Below are 24,648 nucleotides of genomic sequence, written 5' to 3'. Positions count from 1 at the left end.
CCAGCATCCTCTCATCCAATTCTTCTTCCAGCAGCCACTCATCCAGCAGCCACTCATCCAATTCTTCTTCCAGCAGCCACTCATCCAGCATCCTCTCATCCAATTCTTCTTCCAGCAGCCACTCATCCAGCAGCCACTCATCCAATTCTTCTTCCAGCAGCCACTCATCCAGCATCCTCTCATCCAATTCTTCTTCCAGCAGCCACTCATCCAGCAGCCACTCATCCAATTCTTCTTCCAGCAGCCACTCATCCAGCAGCCACTCATCCAATTCTTCTTCCAGCAGCCACTCATCCAGCAGCCACTCATCCAATTCTTCATCCAGCAGCCACTCATCCAGCAGCCACTCATCCAATTCTTCTTCCAGCAGCCACTCATCCAGCAGCCACTCATCCAATTCTTCTTCCAGCAGCCACTCATCCAGCATCCTCTCATCCAATTCTTCTTCCAGCAGCCACTCATCCAGCATCCTCTCATCCAGCAGCCACTCATCCAGCAGCCACTCATCCAGCAGCCACTCATCAAATCCCTCTCTACTATTAAACCAATTCTACTACTCTAATAGCTCTCAAACCATCATCAAACCCCACACATCTCTCCAGAAAGCAAGTCTTATTACGCTTCATTAAAAAAAAAACAAAAAAAAAACTAACCTCACCAGCTACAATCTGAACACTATTCACATGGGCCTCCCAATTCCAATCCTCCATCACAGGACCTATCTCACAGGAAAACATTCCTTGATCTCACGCCCACCCACTTACAAATCCCTTATCCCCATCATGATTTCCCCATTTACCCAAACTTTAGGCTTAGCTCTTTTCTCTCTGATACTATTCAACGCTCAATCTCTCTCCAAGAAAACACTAATACTTAATGACATTCTCCTGGACAATAATCCCGACCTCTGCGCTATCACGGAAACATGGCTTAAACAAACGGATACAGCACTAATAAACCAACTTCCAATTCAAAGCTACGATATTTTCTCCATTCCCAGAAAGAAAAAAAGGGGAGGAGGTATCCTCCTAGCAGCCAAAAAAAATCTAAAAATTACCCAATTCCCAATTAGTTCACCCTCAAAAATTGAAACAGGACTATTCAAATCAGACCCTCTGCAAATTCTTCTAATCTACGCCCCCCCAGGCCTGCTAGAATCCAATGCATCACCCATACTAGAATTAATAGCAACTCACTTAAATCTGGATCGTCCAACCATAATACTGGGCGATTTTAACTTACATGTCGACGACCCCATTCGCTCTACCAATTGCGAAGCTTTCCTAACCGCCATGTCGGCATTAGGCTTCAAACAAATCATAAACAAACCTACCCATAGAGCAGGCCACACCCTGGACCTTATATTTGTTAACTCAAACATATCACACTCAACACCACCTACATGCCAACCAGTCCCCTGGTCAGACCATACTTTAATATCTTCTGCCTTTTCGTTGGAACAAACAAGCAAAAAATGCGTCCCACCTCCAGAATTTATATACAGGAAATCCTGCACATCAGAGGAATTACACAATCATCTGGTCCCAGAACTCCCACTAATAGACATCACCTCAGCCAACGCAGCCCTTCACTCTTGGAACAAGATAACAGAAACAGCAGCAAACAAACTCTGTCCACTGGCAACAAAAAAACTCAAACAGAACACTTCCAAAAAACAACCTTGGTTTAACGAAGAACTTCAAAAACGCAAACACACACTCAGACAGAAGGAAAGCAAATGGCGGAAATCACCAACACCAACCTCCCTCTCCGCTTACAAACTCGCTCTACACCAATACAAAAACGCCACATTAAAAACTAAAAGGGACTTCTTTGCACAGAAGATCCACCACATTATTTTCGATTCCAAAGCCCTATTTGCTTATGTATCTAACTTAACACAAACCATTACTCCTGACATCCCAGCAAACCTAGCACAAGAAAAAGCTGAGGAACTGGCCCTCTACTTTAGCAATAAAATCTCCAACCTGATAACACAGCTGAGACCCAATACTTCAGATCCATCAAACCTATACTTACATCACAACAAAGACACTTCTCTACAATCCTTCGAACTATTCTCAATATCAGAGTTACTCGCTGCATTGAAGAAAATGAAACCCTCATCACACCCATCAGACTACATCCCATCCAAACTTCTCCTGCTAATACCAGACACCATCTCTACCGCTCTGACAGACATCATTAACTGTTCACTAGCACAAGGAATCTATCCTGACGACCTGAAAATTGCATCCATCAAACCGCTCTTAAAAAAACCCAACTTAAACTCCAATGATCCCACCAATTTCCGTCCTATATCAAATCTCCCGTTCATAGCCAAGGTAATGGAAAAATTGGTTAACTCCAGACTATCAGACTACCTCGAAGAACATAAAATTCTGTTCCCGACCCAATATGGTTTCAGGAAATCCTTAAGTACAGAATCACTACTAATCTCCCTGACTGACTACCTTATCATGGGCCTGGATAAAGGTCAAGCATACTTGCTAATCCTCCTGGACCTCTCAGCTGCCTTTGATACGGTTAACCACTCCATCTTACTAATTCAACTAGCAAATATTGGAATAACAGGAACAGCTCTATCATGGTTCAAATCGTACTTAGGAAACAGAAAATACAAAGTTAAACTACACAACAAAGAATCTCAGCACTACGCTTCCTCTTCAGGAGTTCCGCAGGGCTCCTCCCTCTCACCAACGCTCTTTAATATCTACCTGCTCCCTCTTTGCCAACTTCTAAACAAATTAAACCTTAAACACTATCTATATGCAGATGACGTCCAGATAGTCATCCCCATCAAAGAATCCTATACTAAAACTCTTGAATTCTGGGAATCTTGTCTTCAAAAAATTGATGGACTCCTCTCCAACCTAAATCTAATACTAAACTCTTCAAAAAGCGAACTCCTCCTAATTTCCACCGAAAACAGTAATACAGACACAAATCCTCCACCAAATTTACAAACCCCACAAGTAAGAAACCTAGGAGCTATCTTTGATAATAAGCTAAACCTTAAATCATTCATAAATCAAACCACTAAGGACTGTTTCTATAAACTCCAAGTCTTAAAAAGAATAAGACCACTGTTTCACTTTCAAGACTATAGATCAATTCTTCAATCAATAATATTCGCGAAACTAGATTACTGCAACTCCTTACTATTAGGTCTTCCCTCTTCTCACACTAAACCCCTTCAGATGGTTCAAAACACGGCTGCAAGAATATTAACAAACTCCCGGAGAAGAGATCACATATCACCAATTCTCAAAGACTTACATTGGCTGCCAATTCACTACAGAATTATTTATAAGTCCATTACCATTATTTACAAAACCATACATCAACACTCTCAGCTCAACCTTCAAATTCCTCTCAAAATATTTACATCAAATAGACCAATCAGAGAGTCCTACAAAGAATCCTTACAAATACCACATTCCAAAACTATGCGACACATAACAGCCAGAGACAGGGCTTTCTCCACCGCAGGACCATCACTGTGGAACTCCATCCCACCAGATTTGCGACAGGAACCCTGCCTCCCCACTTTCAGGAAAAGACTCAAAACATGGCTTTTTATGAAAGCATTTCCTGACCTAAACTGAACCTTAATCAGTCTTTGACTAATCACTCTGACTTTACCTTAACATAGAAATTAACTCCACAGCATTAGGGCAATTCGTTATTACCTCAAATGCATTGATATGCATATATGTATCATATGTATCTAGTTAAAAACCCTAGCTTCTTTTCTCTGTTCCAAGTTATTACTACCCTGTTTTATTGTAACTGCAACCCTTAACTTTCACTTGTATATTGTTACTTTACTACTACCTTTTTTAATTTTTGTTATTTATTGTTATTTATGACCTCTTGTTACCTCTTCACTTGTTAATTGTAAACAGACATGATGCGATACTCATCGCGAATGCCGGTATAGAAAAACTTAAAATAAATAAATAAATAAATAAATAAACTTGGTTAAACTTTATAACTTGATTAACTTGATCTGGTTGAATTGGTTATAGCTGGAGACCGCCAGTATACTCAACCAGAAAGCATTGACACCCGGTAGGGTGAATGTCCTAGGTGAATGAAAATATGGCTTACCCTTGAATCATTCGAAATTCCATGAGTAACGGCAGCCGAGGGTGGGATGCTGAGTCCATCTGACTACACTAAGGAAAACGAAATTATCAGGCAAGTAATTTCTCCATTTCCTAGCGATTAGCAGATGAACTCAGGACCAATGGGATGTATAAAAGCTACTCCCGAATCGGGTGGGAGGCTGCCCGTGACCCACTTATAGAAACATAGAAACATAGAAATGACAGCAGAAGAAGACCAAACGGCCCATCCAGTCTGCCCAGCAAGCTTCGCACTTTTTTTTTCTCATACTTATCTGTTACTCTTGGCTCTTAGTAACCCTTTGGTTCTATTTCCCTTCCACCCCCACCATTAATGCAAGGAGCAGTGTTGGAGCTGCATCTAAGTGTAATATATAGCTTAAATTAGTTAGGGGTAGTAACCGCCGCAATAAGCAAGCTATAAATGTCCAGTTTGTCAATCAGGCTATCCTCCAGTCTTCAGGTACAATGGATGATTTTAATGATAAGTTACAAATTTTTACTAATAGGTCTGAAATTTCATTTTTTAGTTCCTTCAGAACTCTGGGGTGTATACCATCCGGTCCAGGTGATTTACTACTCTTCAGTTTGTCAATCAGGCCTACCACATCTTCTAGGTTCACAGTGATTTGATTCAGTCCATCTGAATCATTACCCATGAAAACCTTCTCCATTACGGGTACCTCCCCAACATCCTCTTCAGTAAACACCGAAGCAAAGAAATCATTTAATCTTTCCGCGATGGCCTTATCTTCTCTAAGTGCCCCTTTAACCCCTCGATCATCTAACGGTCCAACTGACTCCCTTACAGGCTTTCTGCTGTGGATATATTTAAAAACGTTTTTACTGTGAGTTTTTGCCTCTACAGCCAACTTCTTTTCAAATTCTCTCTTAGCCTGTCTCATCAATATCTTACATTTAACTTGCCAATGTTTATGCTTTATCCTATTTTCTTCTGTTGGATCCTTCTTCCAATTTTTGAATGAAGATCTTTTGGCTAAAATAGCTTCTTTCACCTCCCCTTTTAACCATGCCGGTAATCGTTTTGCCTTCTTTCCACCTTTCTTAATGTGTGGAATACATCTGGACTGTGCTTCTAGAATGGTATTTTTTAACAATGACCACGCCTCTAGGACAATTTTTACTTTTGTAGCTGCTCCTTTTAGTTTTTTTCTAACAATTTTTCTCATTTTATCAAAGTTTCCCTTTTGAAAGTTTAGCACGAGAGCCTTGGATTTGCACACTGTTCCTTTACCAGTCATTAAATCAAATTTGATCATATTATGATCACTATTGCTAAGCGGCCCCACCACAGTTACCCCTCTCACCAAGTCCTGTGCTCCACTGAGAATTAGATCTAAAATTGCTCCCTCTCTCGTCGGTTCCTGAACCAATTGCTCCATAAAGCTATCATTTATTCCATCCAGGAACGTTATCTCTCTAGCGTGACCCGATGATACATTTACATTTACTTAGTTTTTGGGTACTTGCCAGGTTCTTATGGCCTGAATTGGCCACTGTTGGAAACAGGATGCTGGGCTTGATGGACCCTTGGTCTGACCCAGTATGGCATTTTCTTATGTTCTTATGTACACCCATGCCCATTTGTCTACCCAGACTATGAAGTCAGTCCCTGTTGGTTGTCGTCTGTATATAGATCCACTTTTCTTCATTCCCCCTGCCGTTGTAGCAGAGAGCTATGCTGGATATGCACGTAGTATCAGACTTCCTCCCCTGCCGTAGAAGCAGAGAGCTATGCTGGATATGCACGTAGTATCAGACTTCCTCCCCTGCCGTAGAAGCAGAGAGCTATGCTGGATATGCACGTAGTATCAGACTTCCTCCCCTGCCGTAGAAGCAGAGAGCTATGCTGGATATGCACGTAGTATCAGACTTCCTCCCCTGCCGTTGTAGCAGAGAGCTATGCTGGTTATGCATTGAAAGTGAAGTATCAAGCTTATTTGGTTTGGGGTAGTAACCGCCATAACAAGCAAGCTACTCCCCGCTTTTTGTGAATGCAAATCTTTTTCCAAATTTCCTCTTGCTGTTGAAGCTTGGAGCAATGTTGGAGTCGCATTAATCGTGTGTATGTTCATTGAATAAGGGTATTATCTCCAGGTAGTAGCCGTCATTCCCGTGAGCCACCCGTTCTTCATTCATTGTCCTCTAGACTTTATGGATCCACAGTGTTTATCCCATGCCCCTTTGAAGTCCTTCACAGTTCTGGTCTTCACCACTTCCTCCGGAAGGGCATTCCAGGCATCCACCACCCTCTCCATGAAGAAATACTTCCTGACATTAGTTCTGAGTCTTCCTCCCTGGAGCTTCAACTCGTGACCCCGGGTTCTGCTGATTTTTTTCCGACGGAAAAGGTTTGTCGTTGTCTTTGGATCATTGAAACCTTTTAAGTATCTGAAAGTCTGTATCATATCACCTCTGCTCCTCCTTTCCTCCAGGGTGTACATATTTAGATTCTTCAATCTCTCCTCATAAGTCATTCGATGAAGACCCTCCACCTTTTTGGTTGCCCTTCTCTGGACCGCCTCCATCCTGTCTCGGACCCTTCGGAGATACGGTCTCCAGAACTGAACACAGTACTCCAGTTGAGGCCTCACCAAGGACCTATACAAGGGGATAATCACTTCCCTTTTCTTACTCGATATTCCTCTCTCTATGCAGCCCAGCATTCTTCTGGCTTTAGCTATCGCCTTGTCATATTGTTTCACTGACTTCAGATCATTAGACACCATCACCCCAAGGTCTCTCTCCTGCTCTGTGCACATCAGCCCTTCTCCCCCCATCGAATACAGCTCATTCGGATTTCCATACCCCATATGCATGACTCTGCACTTCTTGGCATTAAATCTCAGCTACCATGTCTTTGACCACTCTTCTAGCTTCCTTAGATCCCATCTTATTCTCTCCACTCCTTCCGGCGTGTCCACTCTATTGCAGATTTTAGTGTCATCCGCAAAAAGACAAACCTCATCTTCTATCCCTTCCGCAATGTTGCTTACAAAGATAGTGAACAGGACCGGTCCCAACACCGATCCCTGCGGCACTCCACTCAACACCACTCTCTCTTCAGAGTAAGTTCCATTTACCATCACACATTGTCTTCTGTCCGTCAACCAGTTTGCAATCCAGGCCACCACCTTGGCACTCACTCCTAAGCTTCTTATTTTATTCACCAGTCTCCTGTGCGGGACGGTATCAAAAGCCTTGCTGAAGTCCAAGTAGATGACATCGAGTGATCTTACTTGATCCATTTCCTTGGTTACCCAGTCAAAAAAGTCAATCAGATTTGTCTGACAGGATCTTCCCTTGGTGAATCCATGCTGCCTCTGGTCCAGCAATTCTTCCGACTGTAGATAGTTCACTATTCCTTCTTTTAACAGCGACTCCATTACTTTTCCCACCACCGAGGTGAGGCTAACCGGTCTGTAGTTTTCAGCCTCCTCTCTATTTCCACTCTTGTGAAGCGGGATCACCACCACTCTTCTCCAATCACTCGGCACCACTCCCGTTTCTAGGGATCTATTGAACAGGTCACACAGCGGACCCACCAGCACATCTCTGAGCTCCCTCAGTATCCTGGGATGAACCTCATCAGGCCCCATGGCTTTGTCCACTTTCAGTTTCTCCAGCTCTTCCCATACATTTTCTACTGTAAATGGAGTTACATCTACTCCATTCCCCTCTATTTTCTTGTTAACTAGCGACGGTCCTTCTCCAGGGTCTTCTTTAGTGAACACCGAACTGAAGTATTTGTTTAATAATTCTGCCATTTCTTTATCTGTCTCCACCCATTGATCCTTAGTACTGCCCTTGCAAATGCCGTGTCCTCCCGAGCCTGGACATCCAGGCGGTAGAATCTGGAGAAGGTGTGGAGGACCATGTCGCTGCCCTGCAAATCTCGGCGGGTGACAGCATTCTGTTTTCTGCCCAGGACACTGCCTGGGCTCTAGTAGAATGGGCCTTGACTTGTAAAAGGGGTGGCTTGCCTGCTTCTACGTAGGCCGCCTTGATGACTTCCTTGATCCAGCGGGCTATGGTTGCCCGTGAGGCCGCTTCCCCTTATCTCTTCCCGCTGTGAAGGACGAAAAGAAAATTATTCCTTACCTGCTAATTTTCGTTCCTGTAGTACCATGGATCAGTACAGACGGTGGGTTATGTCCCCCGTCCAGCAGATGGAGTCAGAACAGAGCTCGAGGGCACCGCCTCCTATACCAGCGCACCCTCTGCTGGAGCTCAGTATCATGAATAACAAAGCCCAAAAGAGCAAGAACAAAACAATTTGGATCAAAAAACCTGACGTAAGTCAACATCAAGAACAATAAATAGGCACGAACCCAAAACGAGGTCGCCCCAGTTAACTTGTGAGGAGCTGTACAACTCTGATAGAGAAGAAGAGAGACAGAAGACGCATATGATTCCGAGCAGGAGCGCACAATCCCAGAGTGGTGGGCGTCTGGACTGATCCATGGTACTACAGGAACGAAAATTAGCAGGTAAGGAATAATTTTCTTTTCCCTGTACGTACCAGGATCAGTCCAGAAGGTGGGATGTACCCAAGCTTCCCTAAACCGGGTGGGTCCTTGAGAGCCCTGCTCGGAGAACCTGATCGCCAAAAAGCACAGGAGCTGAAGGCGGCAGGTGTAGCCGATAATGCCGAGCAAAGGTATGCAACGACTTCCATGTCGCCGCCCGGCAGATTTCCTGTGGAGAGACGGACCGAGACTCCGCCCAAGAAGCGGCTTGCGAGCGCGTAGAATGAGCTCTGACGCCCGCAGGAGGAGTACGCCCAGCTCTGATATAAGACGCCGAGATGGCATCCTTGATCCAGCGGGCAATCGTTGTCTTCGATGCGGAGGAGCCCTTCTTAGGTCCCGACCAGAGCACAAATAGGTGATCGGAAACCCGGAAATCATTGGTAGCCTCCAGGTAACGGAGCAGAACATGTTTGACGTCCAAATAACGAAGGGACCTCTCTTCCCCTGGAGAAAACGCCGGAAGTTCCACCGTCTGGTTCAAGTGGAAGGGGGAAACCACCTTCGGAAGGAAAGATGGTACGGTACGTAGAGAAACCCCCGCCTCCGAAAGGCGGAGGTACGGTTCCCTGCAGGAAAGAGCCTGCAGCTCCGAGATGTGACGGGCAGAAGAAATCGCAACAAGGAACACCGTCTTCATAGTGAGGTCCTTGAGGGAAGCGTCCTGTAGTGGCTCGAAAGGAGCGCCCACCAGGGCCCGGAGAACTAGATTAAGGTTCCACGACGGACAGGGGTCCCTAACCGGAGGCCGGAGATGCTTAGCACCCTTCAGGAAACGAGCGATATCTGCTTGGAGAGGCAGAGAAACCGGTGTCTGTACCAGAACATTCAGGGCCGCCACTTGTACTCGAAGAGAATTGTATGCTAGGCCCTTATCCAATCCGTCCTGCAAAAATTGAAGGATCAGAGGAACCGTTGCTTCCGTCGGCCGGGTCCCATGACCGACACACCAGGACTCGAAGACCTTCCACACTCGCACGTAGGCAACAGAGGTCGAGGGCTTACGAGCCCTAAGCATCGTGGAAATCACCGCTTCCGGATAGCCTCTGCGTCGGAGGCGTCGCCGTTCAAAAGCCAGGCCGCAAGACAAAAGAGTGCCGCCTGCTCGAAAAATACCGGACCCTGGTGTAGGAGCCGTGGAAGATGACTCAGACGGACTGGACCGTCCACCGCCATGTGGAGCAGATCCGCAAACCAAGGCCGCCGCGGCCATTCTGGTGCCACTAGAATCACAGGACCGCGGTGGTTTTCGATTCGTCGAAGAATCTTGCCCACCAAGGGCCAGGGAGGAAACACATATAGGAGCTGGCCTGCCGGCCACGGTAACGCTAGAGCATCCACCCCCTCTGCGCCGTGCTCCCTTCTGCGACTGAAGAAGCGCGGGGCCTTGGCGTTGAGGGCTGTGGCCATCAAGTCCAACCGTGGCGGTCCCCAGCGCCGAACCAGGAGGTCCATCGCTTCGGCGGAAAGAGACCATTCGCCGGGGTCCAAGCGCTGACGACTCAGGTAATCCGCCTGAATGTTGTCCACCCCGGCGATGTGGGAGGCCGCGAGTCGAACGAGATGGAGTTCCGCCCATTCCATCAGAAGCGTGGTTTCCGCGGAGACCTGCTCACTTCGCGTTCCGCCCTGACGATTGATGTAAGCCACTGTGGTTGCGTTGTCCGAGAGAATTCGGACTTCCCTGTCCCGAACCAGTGGTAGGAAACGTTGAAGTGCTAAGCGCACCGCTCTGGTCTCCAGACGATTGATCGGCCACCTCGCCTCCTCCGGGGACCACATCCCCTGTGTGACGCTTCGGCCGCAGACTGCGCCCCAACCCACGAGGCTGGCGTCGGTTGTCACCACTACCCAAGTGGGAACGTCGAGCGAGACGCCGCGGGCCAAGTGAGCCGGAACCAACCACCACTTCAGACTGTCCCGAGCCAACTGAGGGAGAGGCAGAATCACCTGATACTCCTGCGACACAGGTTTCCAGCGAGACAGGAGGGACACCTGCAGAGGACGCAGGTGAGCAAAAGCCCAGGGCACCATGTCGATGGTGGAAGCCATCACTCCCAGAAGCTGCAGATAATTCCACGCTGTGGGTTCCGACAAGGCCGCGAAGCGATGGATGAGTTCCCTGAAAGAGATAGCTTTGTCCGGACGCAGGAATACCATGCCCAGTTGTGTGTCGAAGGTCGCTCCCAGGAAATCCAGGCGCTGCGATGGAACAAGAGAACTCTTGGTGAGGTTCACGACCCAGCCCAGGGAGCGAAGCACTTCCAAGACTCTGGCCACCGAGTCCTGTCCATGAGAGAAAGACTTTGCCCGTACCAGCCAGTCGTCCAGGTAAGGGTGCACTAGTATACCCTCCTTCCGAAGGGCCACCGCCACTACCACCATGATCTTGGTGAACGTCCGCGGAGCCGTTGCGAGCCCGAAGGGTAGTGCCCGAAACTGGAAGTGATGACCAAGAATCTTGAAGCGTAGGTAACGCCTGTGGTCCGGATGTATAGGGATGTGCAGGTACGCCTCCGTCAGATCCAGGGACGCCAGAAACTCGCCCTGGTGGACTGCGGCAATCACAGATCGCAGAGTCTCCATGCGGAACCGGCTTACCCGCAGCGAGCGGTTCACCTCCTTCAAATCCAGTATGGGCCGGAACGACCCATCCTTCTTGGGCACTACGAAGTAGATGGAATAATGGCCCGAGCCCACCTCTGCGAAGGGAACGGGAACGATAGCCTCTATGGCTTGTAGCTGGTCTAGTGTCTGTTGAACCGCCATCCGCTTGAGGTCGGAGCCGCAAGGAGAGAAGAGAAACCTGTCCCGAGGGAGGCGGACAAACTCCAAGGCGTAACCGTCTTGGATGGTGTCCAGGACCCACTGGTCTGAAGTAATCTTTACCCACTCCTCGACGAATTGTGTGAGTCGGCCTCCGATGGGCGGGCAGGAGGAGTGGGCCGGTCTGGCATCATTGAGCAGATTTGGCGGGGGGTTCCCCTGCCCCGAGCCCTCCCTCCAGGGCCTCCGGCCTCGAAAGGAGCGTGACCACGGCTGCGGTCTACTGGAGGTTGTACGAGAACTTGGCTGCCGGTACGATCTGTAGCGCCGCTGTGCCCGAGCCCTGGTTCTGGTGGAGGCAAAACCCCGATAAGGTCTCTGCCGATCCTCGGGCAGGCGATGCACTGAGTTTTCTCCCAGAGACTTGATGATCTGATCCAGGTCATTTCCGAAGAGGAATTTCCCCCGAAAGGGAAGGGATCCCAGGCTCGACTTAGAGGAGGTGTCCGCAGACCAATTCCGGAGCCACAGGAGTCTACGAGCCGCCACCACCGACACCATGGACCGGGCCAGGACGCGAAAGAGATCATACAGAGCATCCGCCCCGTAAGTGATGGCAGACTCCAGGCTGTCAGCCTGAGCGGCTTCGTCCGGAGGCAACTGCTGCGACGTTAGGAGCTGTTGGACCCAGAGAAGACTGGCCCTCTGGGTCAAAGAACTGCACATGACGGCCCGCATCCCTAAGGCCGAAACCTCAAAAACCTTCTTGTGGAACGTCTCCAACTTGCGGTCTTGCGTGTCCCGTAGGGCCGTACCGCCAGTAACTGGGATCGTAGTTTGCTTAGTCACTGCCGAGACTGCCGAGTCCACCTTTGGAAACCGGACGAGATCCAGGAAATCCTCCGGCAACGGATACAATTTCTCCATGGCCCGGGCGACCTTCAAGGACGCCTCAGGAACGTCCCATTCCCCGGTGAGGAGCTGTAGAAACGACTCATGGACCGGGAACGCCTTAGCCCTAGGCCTAAGGGCAGCCAGTACCGGATCACCTTTTTTGGAGCATGTCGCAACCGCTGGGGCCACAGGTGCCGGGGGATCCGGCGGTGGATCCAGATCTAGCTCTTGCAGAGTCCGTTGCAATAGGTCTTCCAGCTCTTCCTTGTGGAAGATGCGCAGAGCTCGCGGGTCGTCGCCCTCGGCTTGTCCCTCCGCATGTGCAGGATCCGGAGGGTCCAAGGGGTCAGAACCCAGAGGGAAAGCCGCTCCCACCGCAAGCGGCTGGGATGGCAAAGCTGAGGGTCCTGCGGCCGTGCCAGGAGGAATCAGGGACCCAGGGATGGGAACCGCGAGCTTGGAGATCTTGGGTGCCGGAGGTCCCGTGGTAGCACCCCCCGGGTCCGCCAGTCCCTGTAGATAGGCCATGTGCATCTTCAAAATGAAGTCCGGCGAGAAAAACGGCAGACCGGGTGAAGCCGAAGCAGCAGAATCCCCTTGTGGTGGCCGGGCTGACAGGACCTCTTCAGGGCCTCGGTGCAGGCGGGGGGCGCCCCGAACTGCGTCCTTCGCATCCAGAGAGTGTACCTCAGTGAAATCTCTCTCCAAAATGGCTGCCGTTCCCGCCACTGACGAGAACGTGGCCGGCCCGCGCTTCCCTGGCTGCGGCGAGGGGGGCTCTGGGCGCAAACCCGAACCGTGCGCGGCAGCTTCCCCGTCGGGGAGACAGCGTGAACAGACTCCCTCGGCCGAGAAATGAGACCCTGCCTCGCCGCAGGTCTCACAACGAGACAGGCGCGGCATAATAAAAAGACGCCGCTACGGGGAAGCCTCGGGGGGGGGGGCCGACAATGAAAAACACCGCGGGGAGGCCTTAAGGCCAACGCAACCCATCCGACTGGTCCTTGGGCGCCGGCGGGAAAAACCACTGCCGGCGCGCCCAGGCCCGAGGTAAAGTTCGCCGGGCCGCTGGACCGTCGGAGGACGTGTGCAGGAGCCGGCTGTCCCGGCAAACAACGAGCGAACGCAGCTAAAAGCAAAAGAAAACACACTTACCCAAAACAGAAGCAAAGCAAGCTGCAGGAGGAGACAGAACAGACAAGCACGCCTCCTCAAAATTACTGACAGGCAAAATACCTTTCTTTTTTTTTCTAAATAACTTGATCCAAATTGTTAGAGCCAAAAGAAAATGACAGGAGAGACTCAAAGTAATGAAAATAAAACTCAAAACCTGTCACTCTGGGGAAGCACTGTTTCCCCAACCCACATCTGCTGGAGTCAGAAAGATACTGAGCTCCAGCAGAGGGTGCGCTGGTATAGGAGGCGGTGTCCTCGAGCTCTGTTCTGACTCCATCTGCTGGACGGGGGACATAACCCACCGTCTGGACTGATCCTGGTACGTACAGGGAATAGGTGGTTCGTTTTTTGTACGGGCTCCGACATTTCCAGATATCTGGATAGGAGGCTGCCGATGTTGAGGTGGCATAGGCTACGAGCCGCTTCTGAATTCTTCGACTCATCCAGCGATGGTAGAGAGATGGTTTGGTTAAGATGGAAGTGTGACACCACTTTGGGAAGGAACAAAGGGACCGTGCATAGCTGGATTTTTTCCGGGGTGAGCCTGAGGAATGGTTCATGGCAGGACAGCGCTTGTAGTTCCGAAATACGGCAGGCTGAACTAATTGCCAGCAGGAATGCTGTCTTTAAGGTTAACAGGCGGAGGGACAGACTGCGGAGGGGCCTGAAGGAGGATCCTGCTAGGAAATCCAAGACCAGATTGAGATTCCAAAAAGGTACCGGCCACTTTAGTGGTGGGCGGATGTGTTTGACTCCTTTCAGGAAGCGTGAAACATCTGGGTGAGACGCTATGCTGTCGCCCTCGCTCTTGGAACCATAGCATGACAATGCGGCTACCTATACCTTGATAGAGTTGAGGGATAGACCCTTCTGTAGCCCGTTCTGCAGGAATTCCAGGATCACGGGAACTTTAATTGAGCGTGGTATGATGTCGTGGTCTTCGCACCAGGCTTCGAATACTTGCCAAATCCTTATGTACGTTAAAGATATGGAGAACTTGCATGCTCGGAGTAGTGTGTCTATTACAGCCCCCGAGTATCCGCTCTTTCTCAGGCGAGCCCTCTCAATGGCCAGGCAGTAAGAGAGAATTGAGTTGGATCCTTGTGGAGGATCGGGCCTTGTTGCAGCAGATCTCTGTGTGTAGGCAGTGGCAGGGGAGTCCCTGCTAGTAGTCTTCTCATGTCTGCGTACCACGGTCTTCTTGGCCAGTCCAGGGCCACTAGGAGTACTAGTCTCCTGTGTAGCTGTATCTTGTGGATGATTGCGCCCAATAGGGGCCACAGCGGGAAGGCGTATAATAGGGTCCCCTGTGGCCAGGGCTGTACCAGGGCATCGATCTCCTGGGACTGAGGTTCCTGCCTGCGGCTGAAGTACCTGGGTACTTAGGCATTGGACCGGTTTGCCAGAAGGTCAATGTCTGTGTCCCCCACCGGTTCACTATTATTTGGAACGCTGCGGGTGACAGCTTCCATTCTCCTGGGTCTAGACTTTCTCTGCTGAGGTAGTCTGCCATGATGTTGTCTTTCCCGGCGATGTGGACGGCTGAGATCTCCTGGAGGTTTACTTCCGCCCACGACATTAGAGGGTCGATTTCCAGAGATGTTGGCTTCTGGTTGCCCCCTGACGGTTGATGTAGGCCACTGTCATGGCGTTGTCCGACATTACTCTGACCGCTTTGTCTCGAAGTCTGTGAGCGAATCGCAAGCAGGCTAGTCTGACCGCCCGCGCTTCTAGGCAGTTGATGTTCCATCCCGACTCTTCTGTGTTCCACTGCCCTTGGGCGGTTAGCTCCTTGCAGTGTGCTCCCCATCCTCGTAGGCTGGCGTCTGTGGTGAGCAGGGTCCAGGTTGGTGAAGATAGCCTTGACCCCTGGTTCAGGTGGCTGCCCTGCAGCCACCATCTTAACTGGTTCCGGACCCTGCCCAGAAGCGAGAGACGAACGGCGTAGTTCTGAGACAGTGGGTTCCATTGCGATAGGAGTGAGCGCTATAGGGGTCTCATGTCAGCTCACGCCCATGGCACTACTTCCAGTGTGGATGCCATCAGACCGAGGACTTGTAGGTAATCCCATGCTGTGGGGCAAGGTTCGCTCAGCAGGATTTGTAACCAGTTCCTCAGTTTTGATTTCCTTGTGGGAGTCAGGCTGACCTTGTCTTCTTTGGTGTCGAATCGGACTCCTAGATATTCTAGCGACTGCGGGCTGCAAACAACTTTTGTTTGTGTTGACCACCCATCCGAGGCTCTCCAGTAGAGTTTTGACTCTGTTGGTTGCTTGTTGGCTTTCCTCTGGGGATTTCGCCCTGATCAGACAATCGTCTAGGTAAAGGTGTACGAGGATTCCTTCCTTCCTCAGTGTTGCCGCCACCACCACTATGATCTTGGTGAACGTCCAGGGTGCTGTGGCTAACCCGAAGGGTAGTGCCCAGAACTGGAAGTGACGGTCCAGGATTTTGAAGCATAAGAAGCGCTGGTGCTCCTGATGAATTGGGATGTGAAGGTAGGCCTTCAGAAAGATCCAGGGATCTGTATTGCCCTTATTACAGAGCGTAGGGTTTCCATGCGGAAGCGGGGAATCCTCAGGTGACGGTTGACCGACTTGAGGTCCAGGATGGGCCTGAACATCCCCTCTTTCTTGGGAACGATAAAATAAATGGAATAATGACCAGTATTTATTTCTTGTGGAGGCACTGGGGTTATGGCCTCGAGGGCCAGTAGTCTGGTCAGTGTAACTTCCACTGCCACCCTCTTGGAGAGGTCGTGGCAGGGGGATTCCACGAACTTGTCCGGAGGGATTCGTAGGAAATCCAGGTAGTACCCCTCTCGAATGATGGCTAGGACCCACTTGTCCGAAGTTATCTCGACCCATCTGTGGTAGAATAGGGCAAGTCTGCCCCCTATGGCTTCTTCCCTTGGACGGGTCGGCTGAATCTCATTGCGTGCGGCTGAATCTCATTGGGTGCGGCTGGGGCCTGGATCCGAGCTGGTTCCCCTCTTGTTGTGCTTGTTCTGAAAGGACTGGTTCCTGCCCGTAGGACGGGGCGCTTGATAGTTGCTTCTGTATGGGTTGAAGCATTGTGAACCTCTGCCCCTGGAGGCTCGGGGAAAGGGCCGCTAGTTTCTCTTATTGCTGTCCTCCGGTAGGCGCGGCAATGGGGACTCGCCCCATTTGTTGGCCAGTTTCTCTAGTTTGATGCCGAACAGAAGGGATCCTTTGAAGGGCATCCTTGTGAGACGCGTTTTGGAAGATGCGTCGGCTGACCAGCTTCGGAGCCAGAGTTGTCTCCTGGCAGTTACAGCTGATGACACTCCTCTGGCCGCTGTGTGCACCAGATCGGAGGCGGCGTCTGCAAGAGATGATACTGCTGGTTCCATGGCCTCTCCAGGGGTGTTGCTCCTGGTCTGAGATAGGCAGGCACGTGTCACTACGGTGCAGCAGGCCGCTATTTGTAGAGACATAGCGGCGACGTCAAGGACTGTTTAAGGATGGATTCCAGACGTCAGTCCTGAGCATCTTTGAGCGCTGCTCCTCCCTCCATTGGGATAGTAGTGCGCTTCGAGACCGCGCAGACCTTGGCATCCACTTTTGGGCATGTCAGAAGATCTTTGGCCGCCAGGTCCAGGGGGTACATGGCTGCCATAGCTCGTCCCCCTTTGAATGTGGGCTCTGGAGCACTCCATTCCAGATCAATTAGCTGCTGGATGGCTTGTAAGAGAGGGAAATGGCGAGAGGTCGACGGAGTCCCTCTAGTAGGGGATTCGTCTTAGGCTCCCCCGAAGCACTTGCGCTCAGGATTGCGAGTTCCTTCAGGCTGTGGGTGACCAGGTCTGGGAGCTCGTCCTTAGTGAAGAAGCGTCTCATGGTTTGGTGAGGCTCTGTCCCCGGGGGGAGTTCCCCTTCTTCTAGGGGCTCTGCTTCCTCTTCAGAGCTGTCCGTGTCCCCATAGGTGGGGTTTCTGGGCGGTGGAAACATTTGTCTAGGCCTATCGTGGCCTGAGGGATAAAAGTCTTCTGGTGGAGACTGTGGCTGTTTAGCCGGAGGCTCCGTTTGATGTGGACGAAGGTGTGTAGCCCTTTAAAGAATTCCACCCATGAGATAAGACGCTGGGTCGTTGAGTCCCTAGAGGTCCCCATCTGAGGGGGTGTCCCGCTGGAATTTGCTAGGTCCGGGGTACTCACTGAGGAGCTAGTACTCATTCCTGGGTGGGACTGGCCCAGGCCTGGATCTCCCAGGACCTCCTCGCACTGGGCGCACAGGACGTTGGCCTCTTCGCTTTGTGCGGCTCTGAGATGGCATGCTGGGCAGTGGCCTTGAGCTCCGTTCCCAGTGGTGTCATGACTATAGGCGAGTAAACCCTTCTTTTTATGCGCTCTGGAGCGTCTAAGATGTGCGTGCGGGTTGTGCGCGTAGATGTGCGTCTAAGTCGCAGATATGCACTAAGCCCGATAGGCGCGCATAACTTATGCGCGCGGCCCTTGTGTGTGTACTTTATGCGCACATGTACCTTGCGCGTGTAACTTTATGCGCACATGTAATTTGTGCGCCTAGTTGGCCTTGTGAGCCCGGACGAGATGGCGGACAGAGTGGCGAATAGGGCCAATATGGCGACGGCGACCACGCGGGCAATATAGCGACCACCTCGGAGGGTCTCCACGTGGGAGGACCCTTGAAACTAACTGGGGCCTGGCCCTGCTAGGGCGGATCAACCCGGCGGCACAGGTCCCGGCCGGTGGCCTGTGCGACTCCTCGAACCTCGGAGACCGGAGTCTATGCTGAAGATTCCTACGTTACCTTGTCTTCGGCACTTCCCGGTTTCGTCCCGGGCGGTCTCTGGCTGCGGGGGGAAAGGGCAAATACCTTCACCGCCGTGCTTGAGGGTGCACCCACTGCCTCTCAGCCGCGCCAGAGATCGAGGGCTAGGTCCTCACCGCGATTCGGCCGCCGGACCCAGGCTCATCTCCGAGGGACCACGGAAATCACCTTGGGAATTCTCAACTGGGGGAGGGACCCGAGGGTATCACCGCAGGAGAGCGGGGCTCGTCTTCAGAGGTAAGGTTTCTTCCGAATTTGGTTTTCTCCATTTAATTTTGTACTAACACTGTGAGAGCGTGCAGAAAGTCCCTAACTGCTATGGAGACGGAAAATACTGAAGAGCTGCATTTCCTGCAGGAGTATATGTACTAAGGGCTGACGTCAGATTGAAATCTGATCCGTCTCCACCTGCTATCAGGAGTACACTATACCCCATTGGTCCTGAGTCCATCTGCTACACGCTAGGAAAGTATAAATTAAAAAAAAAAAAAAAAGAATTTCATCTGGCCAGCAGCAGGAGCTGCTGCTTCCCAATCTCACATTGACTACCAGCAAACTTTTTGAGCCATTGCCCCCTTTCCATTCATGTAGTTAGTTGAAGCTCCTCCAAGATGAATTTCTTTACATTATATATATATAGTATAAAACAAAAATTTTAAGGGAATACAGAGAAGTTCGGGCAGCTCCACTAGCTGACCTTTTTAACGCTTCTTTAGAGTTAGGAGTAATTCCGAAGGACTGGAGGAGGTAGATGATCAGCAGCAAGGCGAGGAAGCGATGGCTCACAAGGTTTAACATACTTGGGATGCCAGTAGTCTGTGTCAGAGAGAGTACCTGTGTTGGAACATGCTCCCACTGCCACCAGGCCAGATACAAGGGAAGGCAAAGGGCAGGGATCTTGGAGAGGCAGCAGAATTACCAACTCTGCCATATCACTGGAATCACCCAATCCCTCCTCCCTTCTGCAGCATTTCAAATCACCAAGAGGACCAGGCAGAATAGTCTCCCACCTGCCTCAACTCAAACTGATGGGAAGGGGATCCTAGCCCTCTGAGTGATCTGAAACATTCAATGTGGCCCTTCTTCTCAAACGTTTGGGAATCCCTGATGTATACAAAACAGAAATGAAGTTTCAAAACCTCTAAAATTCAAGATCAGAGATATATACTAAGTATGTACAAAAAATTCAAGAAAACGTCTAACTGAATATTAGCAGAAAAATTCTGCAATATTTAAGTTGTACGCAAAAATTTAAGTAATATTTTCCAATTCTGTATTATACAAAAAATAAGGTAAATCTTTTCTACAATGCATAGCAATAGCTGTTACAGAAAAGGTAACAGCTATTGCTGCGCCAACCATCAGTTAGGAAAAGCTATTGCTGCGCCAACCATCAGTTAGGAAAAGAGCAGTTCTCAAATTTGAATATTTCAGGGCCTGTAATCCTCAACAGCCAAGAATACACTGAAGAGTGTGTCCTGGAAATATTGTAGTCCTGGAGAGAGAATGAGCCATCTCTGTGAGCTCAGGGATTATAGTCCTATGGTCACAGAGAGAAGATGATAGCATAAATCTGAGGATTGCAGCTCCAGACCTGATAAAGAAATCAGTCATTACTGGGAATGTGCATTTGTTGATATTTGTGTGTCCGTTTGTTTCACTGCTAAGAGCATATATAACGAATGGACAAATGTGTACACAAAACAAATGGTGTGTGCTTATGTTTACTGTGTGCCTGAATAGGTGCACACCATTCATTATGCATACCGTCGTCCATTCGTTAGATACGTGCTTAGTGGCAAAATGAACAAAACAAATGGATGCACAAATGTCAACGAATGCACATCCCTAGTCATTACTATGGGCCCTTAGATTACAATTCCATAGCAAGAGATATAAATGCCTGCAATGTGGGTTTGGGATTCATAGTCTCAGACCTGAGAGAGGATGCTAGCTCCACAAACCTAGAGATCAAAGTTTCACAGCACGAGAAGAGGCCAGCAACACAAGCCTGAGTCATCAACACAGGCCAGAAGCCTGTGTACAAAGGCTTAAAAGGGAGGAAACATAACTGTACCAGCAGGAATTGGGTGAGAAAGTGAAAGAGAAAAAAAAAAAAAAGGTGACAGATTAGAGAGACAAACAGCAAAGGTTATGAAGGGAAGACAGGAAAAAAGATGAGTAAGGGGAAAGGGATTTTGGAGAAAAGCTTGTGGAGAGGAAAAGTGTTTGTATAATTGCCAGGTTCTTGTGGCCTGGTTTGGCCTCTGTTGGAAACAGGATGCTGGGCTTGATGGACCTTTGGTCTGACCCAGCATGGCAATTTCTTATGTTCTAAAGGGAACAAGGATTTGTGGATTTAAAGTGATTCACTGGGACATGACAAGAAACTGACTATACATCCAATATACTTCGAGCAAAAGGGGGGAGGACCTCCCATGCACCAAGAAAACCAATTGAAAAGAAAGACTTTCCTAAAAAGCAAAACATTGAAGTTCACTTGACAAGCATTTATAACTATCACAAAAAAAAGTATTGACAATGGCATAACTGAAAGGGCATAGAAGTGACCAGCATCTGACAGTTCCTCCACAAGAGAGATTTAGAAATGTATGATACATATTTAAAAAATAGCAGCAAATAAGAAAAACTCATTACAGAGCTACAAATAAAAGCAACTAAAATCTAAAGCAAACAGAGCAACTGCTCTTCTTCATTTTAGAACTTTCTAGCTTAGGAAGCTCCTTTAGGTGGCACGCAATGGGGAAACAAGTCAAGTAATCCATCTGGGAACATCCAAAGAAAATACTTACCTTTAGAGCAATACAAGCTACATTTCACTTGTATATATGGCCAATCAACAAAAATATTAATAAGCTAATTTTGCGACTGCCCATGTTGGTATAAAGTCTGTGGGACTTTACTCAAATTTTTAAAAGTACAGTATGAGCATACTTGCCCCTTCAAAATTATTCCACAAAAGACTACCACATGCATTTACACCTGGTATGTCCACATAGGTTTTTTTTTCAAGGAAAAGTATGCACGTACATTTGAAAACGTAAAAGCATGTGTGTAAGTATAAACCTCTCCCCAACCCTACCCCGAATACATCTCTGAAACTGCAAACAGAAGTATGCACAGGGAGGCCCCTACATGTGTACACTTTTCCACATATTGGGTGAGCAGTTTTGTAAAAGCCCATTTCTGTAGATAAAGCATTGCTCATCCACAGAAATGGCTTTAAAAATAGTCCTCTAAATTTGCAACATGTATCTTATGCTTATACAAGAATAAAATTAACTGGAAAAGATCAGTCCTTTAGCAGCCCTCTCTCCCCAAGCAATTCCTCATCTTTTTAGATCTAAAATGCTATAAAGTTTTTTAATTCTTTAATGGAGTTTTCCAAAGACCTACACAACACTGAATTAAGAGAAAACAATATATATAGTACGTATAATATAGACTAATTCTAAAATTGTGATCTTTTATTCCTTTCAGAATAGAATACAATTCTTTAGCATTAACTAAATATATTTCTAAGAATGTGTTCAATATGTTCTACTCACTTACTTACAATTATGGGACAGTCTACATAAAGCACAAAATATGCATACTTGAACTGAAAAGTTTATATTAGAACAGTATAAAAGGTCCAGTTTGACATGACCTGGACAAAAACTGCCAGTGCTCCAAACTACATATTCTATAGAATCTCTCAAGATTACTATAGCCAGGCCATACCTGCATTAAGGGTGCTTTTTATTCCTAAAATGAAGAATAGCCATCTTTATCTAATTTTTGGCTCAAATGTTATAATCTTTCATTAGAAGAGAAATGTACAATCTTGTATCATGAAAAGATGTCTATATACAAAATCTACAAAGATATTTAATTTTCATAAAACCCAGGGTTTTTTTTTTGTTTTGTTTAATTTTGTTCTGTGTAACAATTAACTAACAAAACAAAGTATAATTGGTGCTTCTAGTAAAGCTTCCTTGCATAGGAGTGGTTAGAACAAAAACACAATTTATTGACCTTATGCATGTCTTGTTTGCTTTTCTCTGCTTTATCCTGCAACTTCTTTAGCTGTTCAGGGTTCAGTGATGAATCGACTTTGCTGTTTCCTTCCCGAGATATTGCCAGTTTTTCTTCCTTACACGCTGCATGGTAGGCTTTCTTTGAACCCTCCACCTATATAAAAATACATAATTATAAAATTAAACATATGAAATTTCTAGTAAAATTACATTCCTCCTACAACTCTGGTTAAGTAGAGTAGAACTACATTAAGTTTCAATGGTATGTCAAATTTTATTTATTTAACTCTTTTCTATACCGACCTTCATGGTTAAATAACCATATCAAATCGGTTTACACCGAACAGGGTAAACTGTAACAAATAATCATTTAAACAGAAGAAGCAAAGTTACAGTGAACAAGGAGAGTAAACTTGGAGGCTTAAGCAGCCGGAAAGAAAGGCCTAAGAGGGGAGTTAACTAAGAACATAATGCAATTAAGGATTAAGGGCTTGTGCTTATTAGGTACTTGGAAGAGGTACGAAGTTCCATAGCTCATGCAGAGTGATAGGCCATCTAGTATGTATCAGGGGAATATGAGAAGGCTTGGCAAAAAAGCCAAGTCTTGAGTTTTTTCCTAAATGTTAGGAGGCAGGGTTCCAGTCTGAGGTCTGTGGGGATGTTGTTCCAAATAGTTGGGCCTGCTGTCGAGAAAGCTCGGTCTTTGGTCGAGGTGAGGCGCGTGGCTTTGGTTGGAGGGGTGTGCAGAGTTCCTTTGTAGACTTCTCTAATCGGTCTGTTGGAGGTGTGGAGTTTGAAAGGGATTTCGAGGTCGAGCTGCAGGTGATTGTGGATGGATTTGTGTATTAAGGTGAGTGATTTGTGTAGGATTCTGTAGTCAACTGGTAGCCAGTGTAAGTTTCGGAGGATGGGTGAAATGTGTTCTCCACGGTTGGTGTTGGTCAAAATTCTAGCCGCAGCGTTCTGTATTATCTGTAGCGGTTTAGTGGTAGAGCTGGGGAGACCTAGGAGGAGAGCGCTGCAGTAGTCTATTTTGGCAAATAGCAAGGATTGCAGAACTGTCCTGAAGTTGTGGAAATACAGGAGAGGTTTGAGTCTTTTTAAAACCTGGAGTCTGTAGAAGCAATCTCTGGTTGTGATGTTGATCATTTTCTTTAGGTTTAGGCAGTTGTCGAGTATTACCCTGAGATCTCTTACATGAGTATGAGTGAACTGGGTGTTATGGTGGGTCTGTGGGAGGAAGTTATCTTGGTTGGAGGAGATGAGGAGGAGTTCGGTCTTGGTGGCATTTAGGACCAGGTTTAGACTGTTGAGAAGGCTGGTGATAGATTGTAGGCAGTTGTTCCAGAACGTGAGCGATTTTGAGATGGACTCTGTTATAGGAATCAGAATCTGCACGTCGTCTGCGTAAAGGTAGTGTATTAGTTTAAGATCTGTTAGCAGCTGGCAAAGGGGGAGGAGGTAGATATTGAAAAGAGTGGGTGATAAGGAGGATCCTTGAGGTACGCCAAGTGAAGAATTTGTCGAAGGTGATTCTTTATTGTTAATTTTGACTTTAAAGCTTCTGTTGCTGAGGAAAGAGTTGAACCATCTGTGAGCTGAACCGGATATATCTATGTCTGATAGGCGATTCAGGAGGATGGAATGGTTGACGGTGTCGAATGCTACCGAGATGTCTAGAAGGACTAAGAGAAAAGAGTGGCCTTTGTCTAATCCCATAATAATGTGGTCTGTTAGTGAGATGAGGAGGGTTTCCGTGTTGCGTGATTTGCGAAAGCCATATTGGGATGGATATAGGATATTGTGTTCTTCTAAATATTCTGAGAACTGGGTGTTTACCAATTTCTCTGTGAGTTTGGCTAAGAATGTAGAGATTACTTACCTGATAATCTCGTTTTCCTTAGTGTATGCAGATGGACTCAAAACAAGTGGGTATAGTGTGCTCGTGCTAGCAGTTGGAGACGGATCTGACGTCAGCACAGGTACATATACCCCCGCAGGAAGTGCAGCATAAGAACATAAGAAATTGCCATGCTGGGACAGACCAAGGGTCCATCAAGCCCAGCATCCTGTTTCCAACAGAGGCCAAAAACCAGGCCACAAGAACCTGGCAATTACCCAAACACTAAGAAGAACCCATGCTACTGATGCAATTAATAGCAGTGGCTATTCCCTAAGTATAATTGATTAATAGCCATTAATGGACTTCTCCTCCAAGAACTTATCCAAACCTTTTTTGAACCCAGCTACACTAACTGCAC

The 24,648-nt window shown here is 48.0% G+C and overlaps 1 protein-coding gene across 3 annotated transcripts in view; it reads right to left on the bottom strand.

Annotated features, from left to right (window-relative positions):
* Positions 1-24,648, bottom strand: part of PACSIN2 (protein kinase C and casein kinase substrate in neurons 2) — a 499,840-nt gene that overhangs the window by 235,552 nt on the left and 239,640 nt on the right. For all 3 annotated transcript variants that reach the window (XM_029600100.1, XM_029600098.1, XM_029600101.1), the window contains exon 5: positions 22,386-22,541. In XM_029600100.1, coding sequence (XP_029455960.1) covers positions 22,386-22,541 — 156 coding nt within the window. The remainder of the gene's footprint in view (positions 1-22,385; positions 22,542-24,648) is intronic.

Source organism: Rhinatrema bivittatum, chromosome 4, assembly GCF_901001135.1.
Source record: "Rhinatrema bivittatum chromosome 4, aRhiBiv1.1, whole genome shotgun sequence".
Classification (NCBI taxonomy): Eukaryota; Metazoa; Chordata; class Amphibia; order Gymnophiona; family Rhinatrematidae; genus Rhinatrema; species Rhinatrema bivittatum.
The sequence above is the reverse complement of the archived record's forward strand: the minus strand, read 5'-3'. Positions and strand labels throughout refer to the sequence as shown.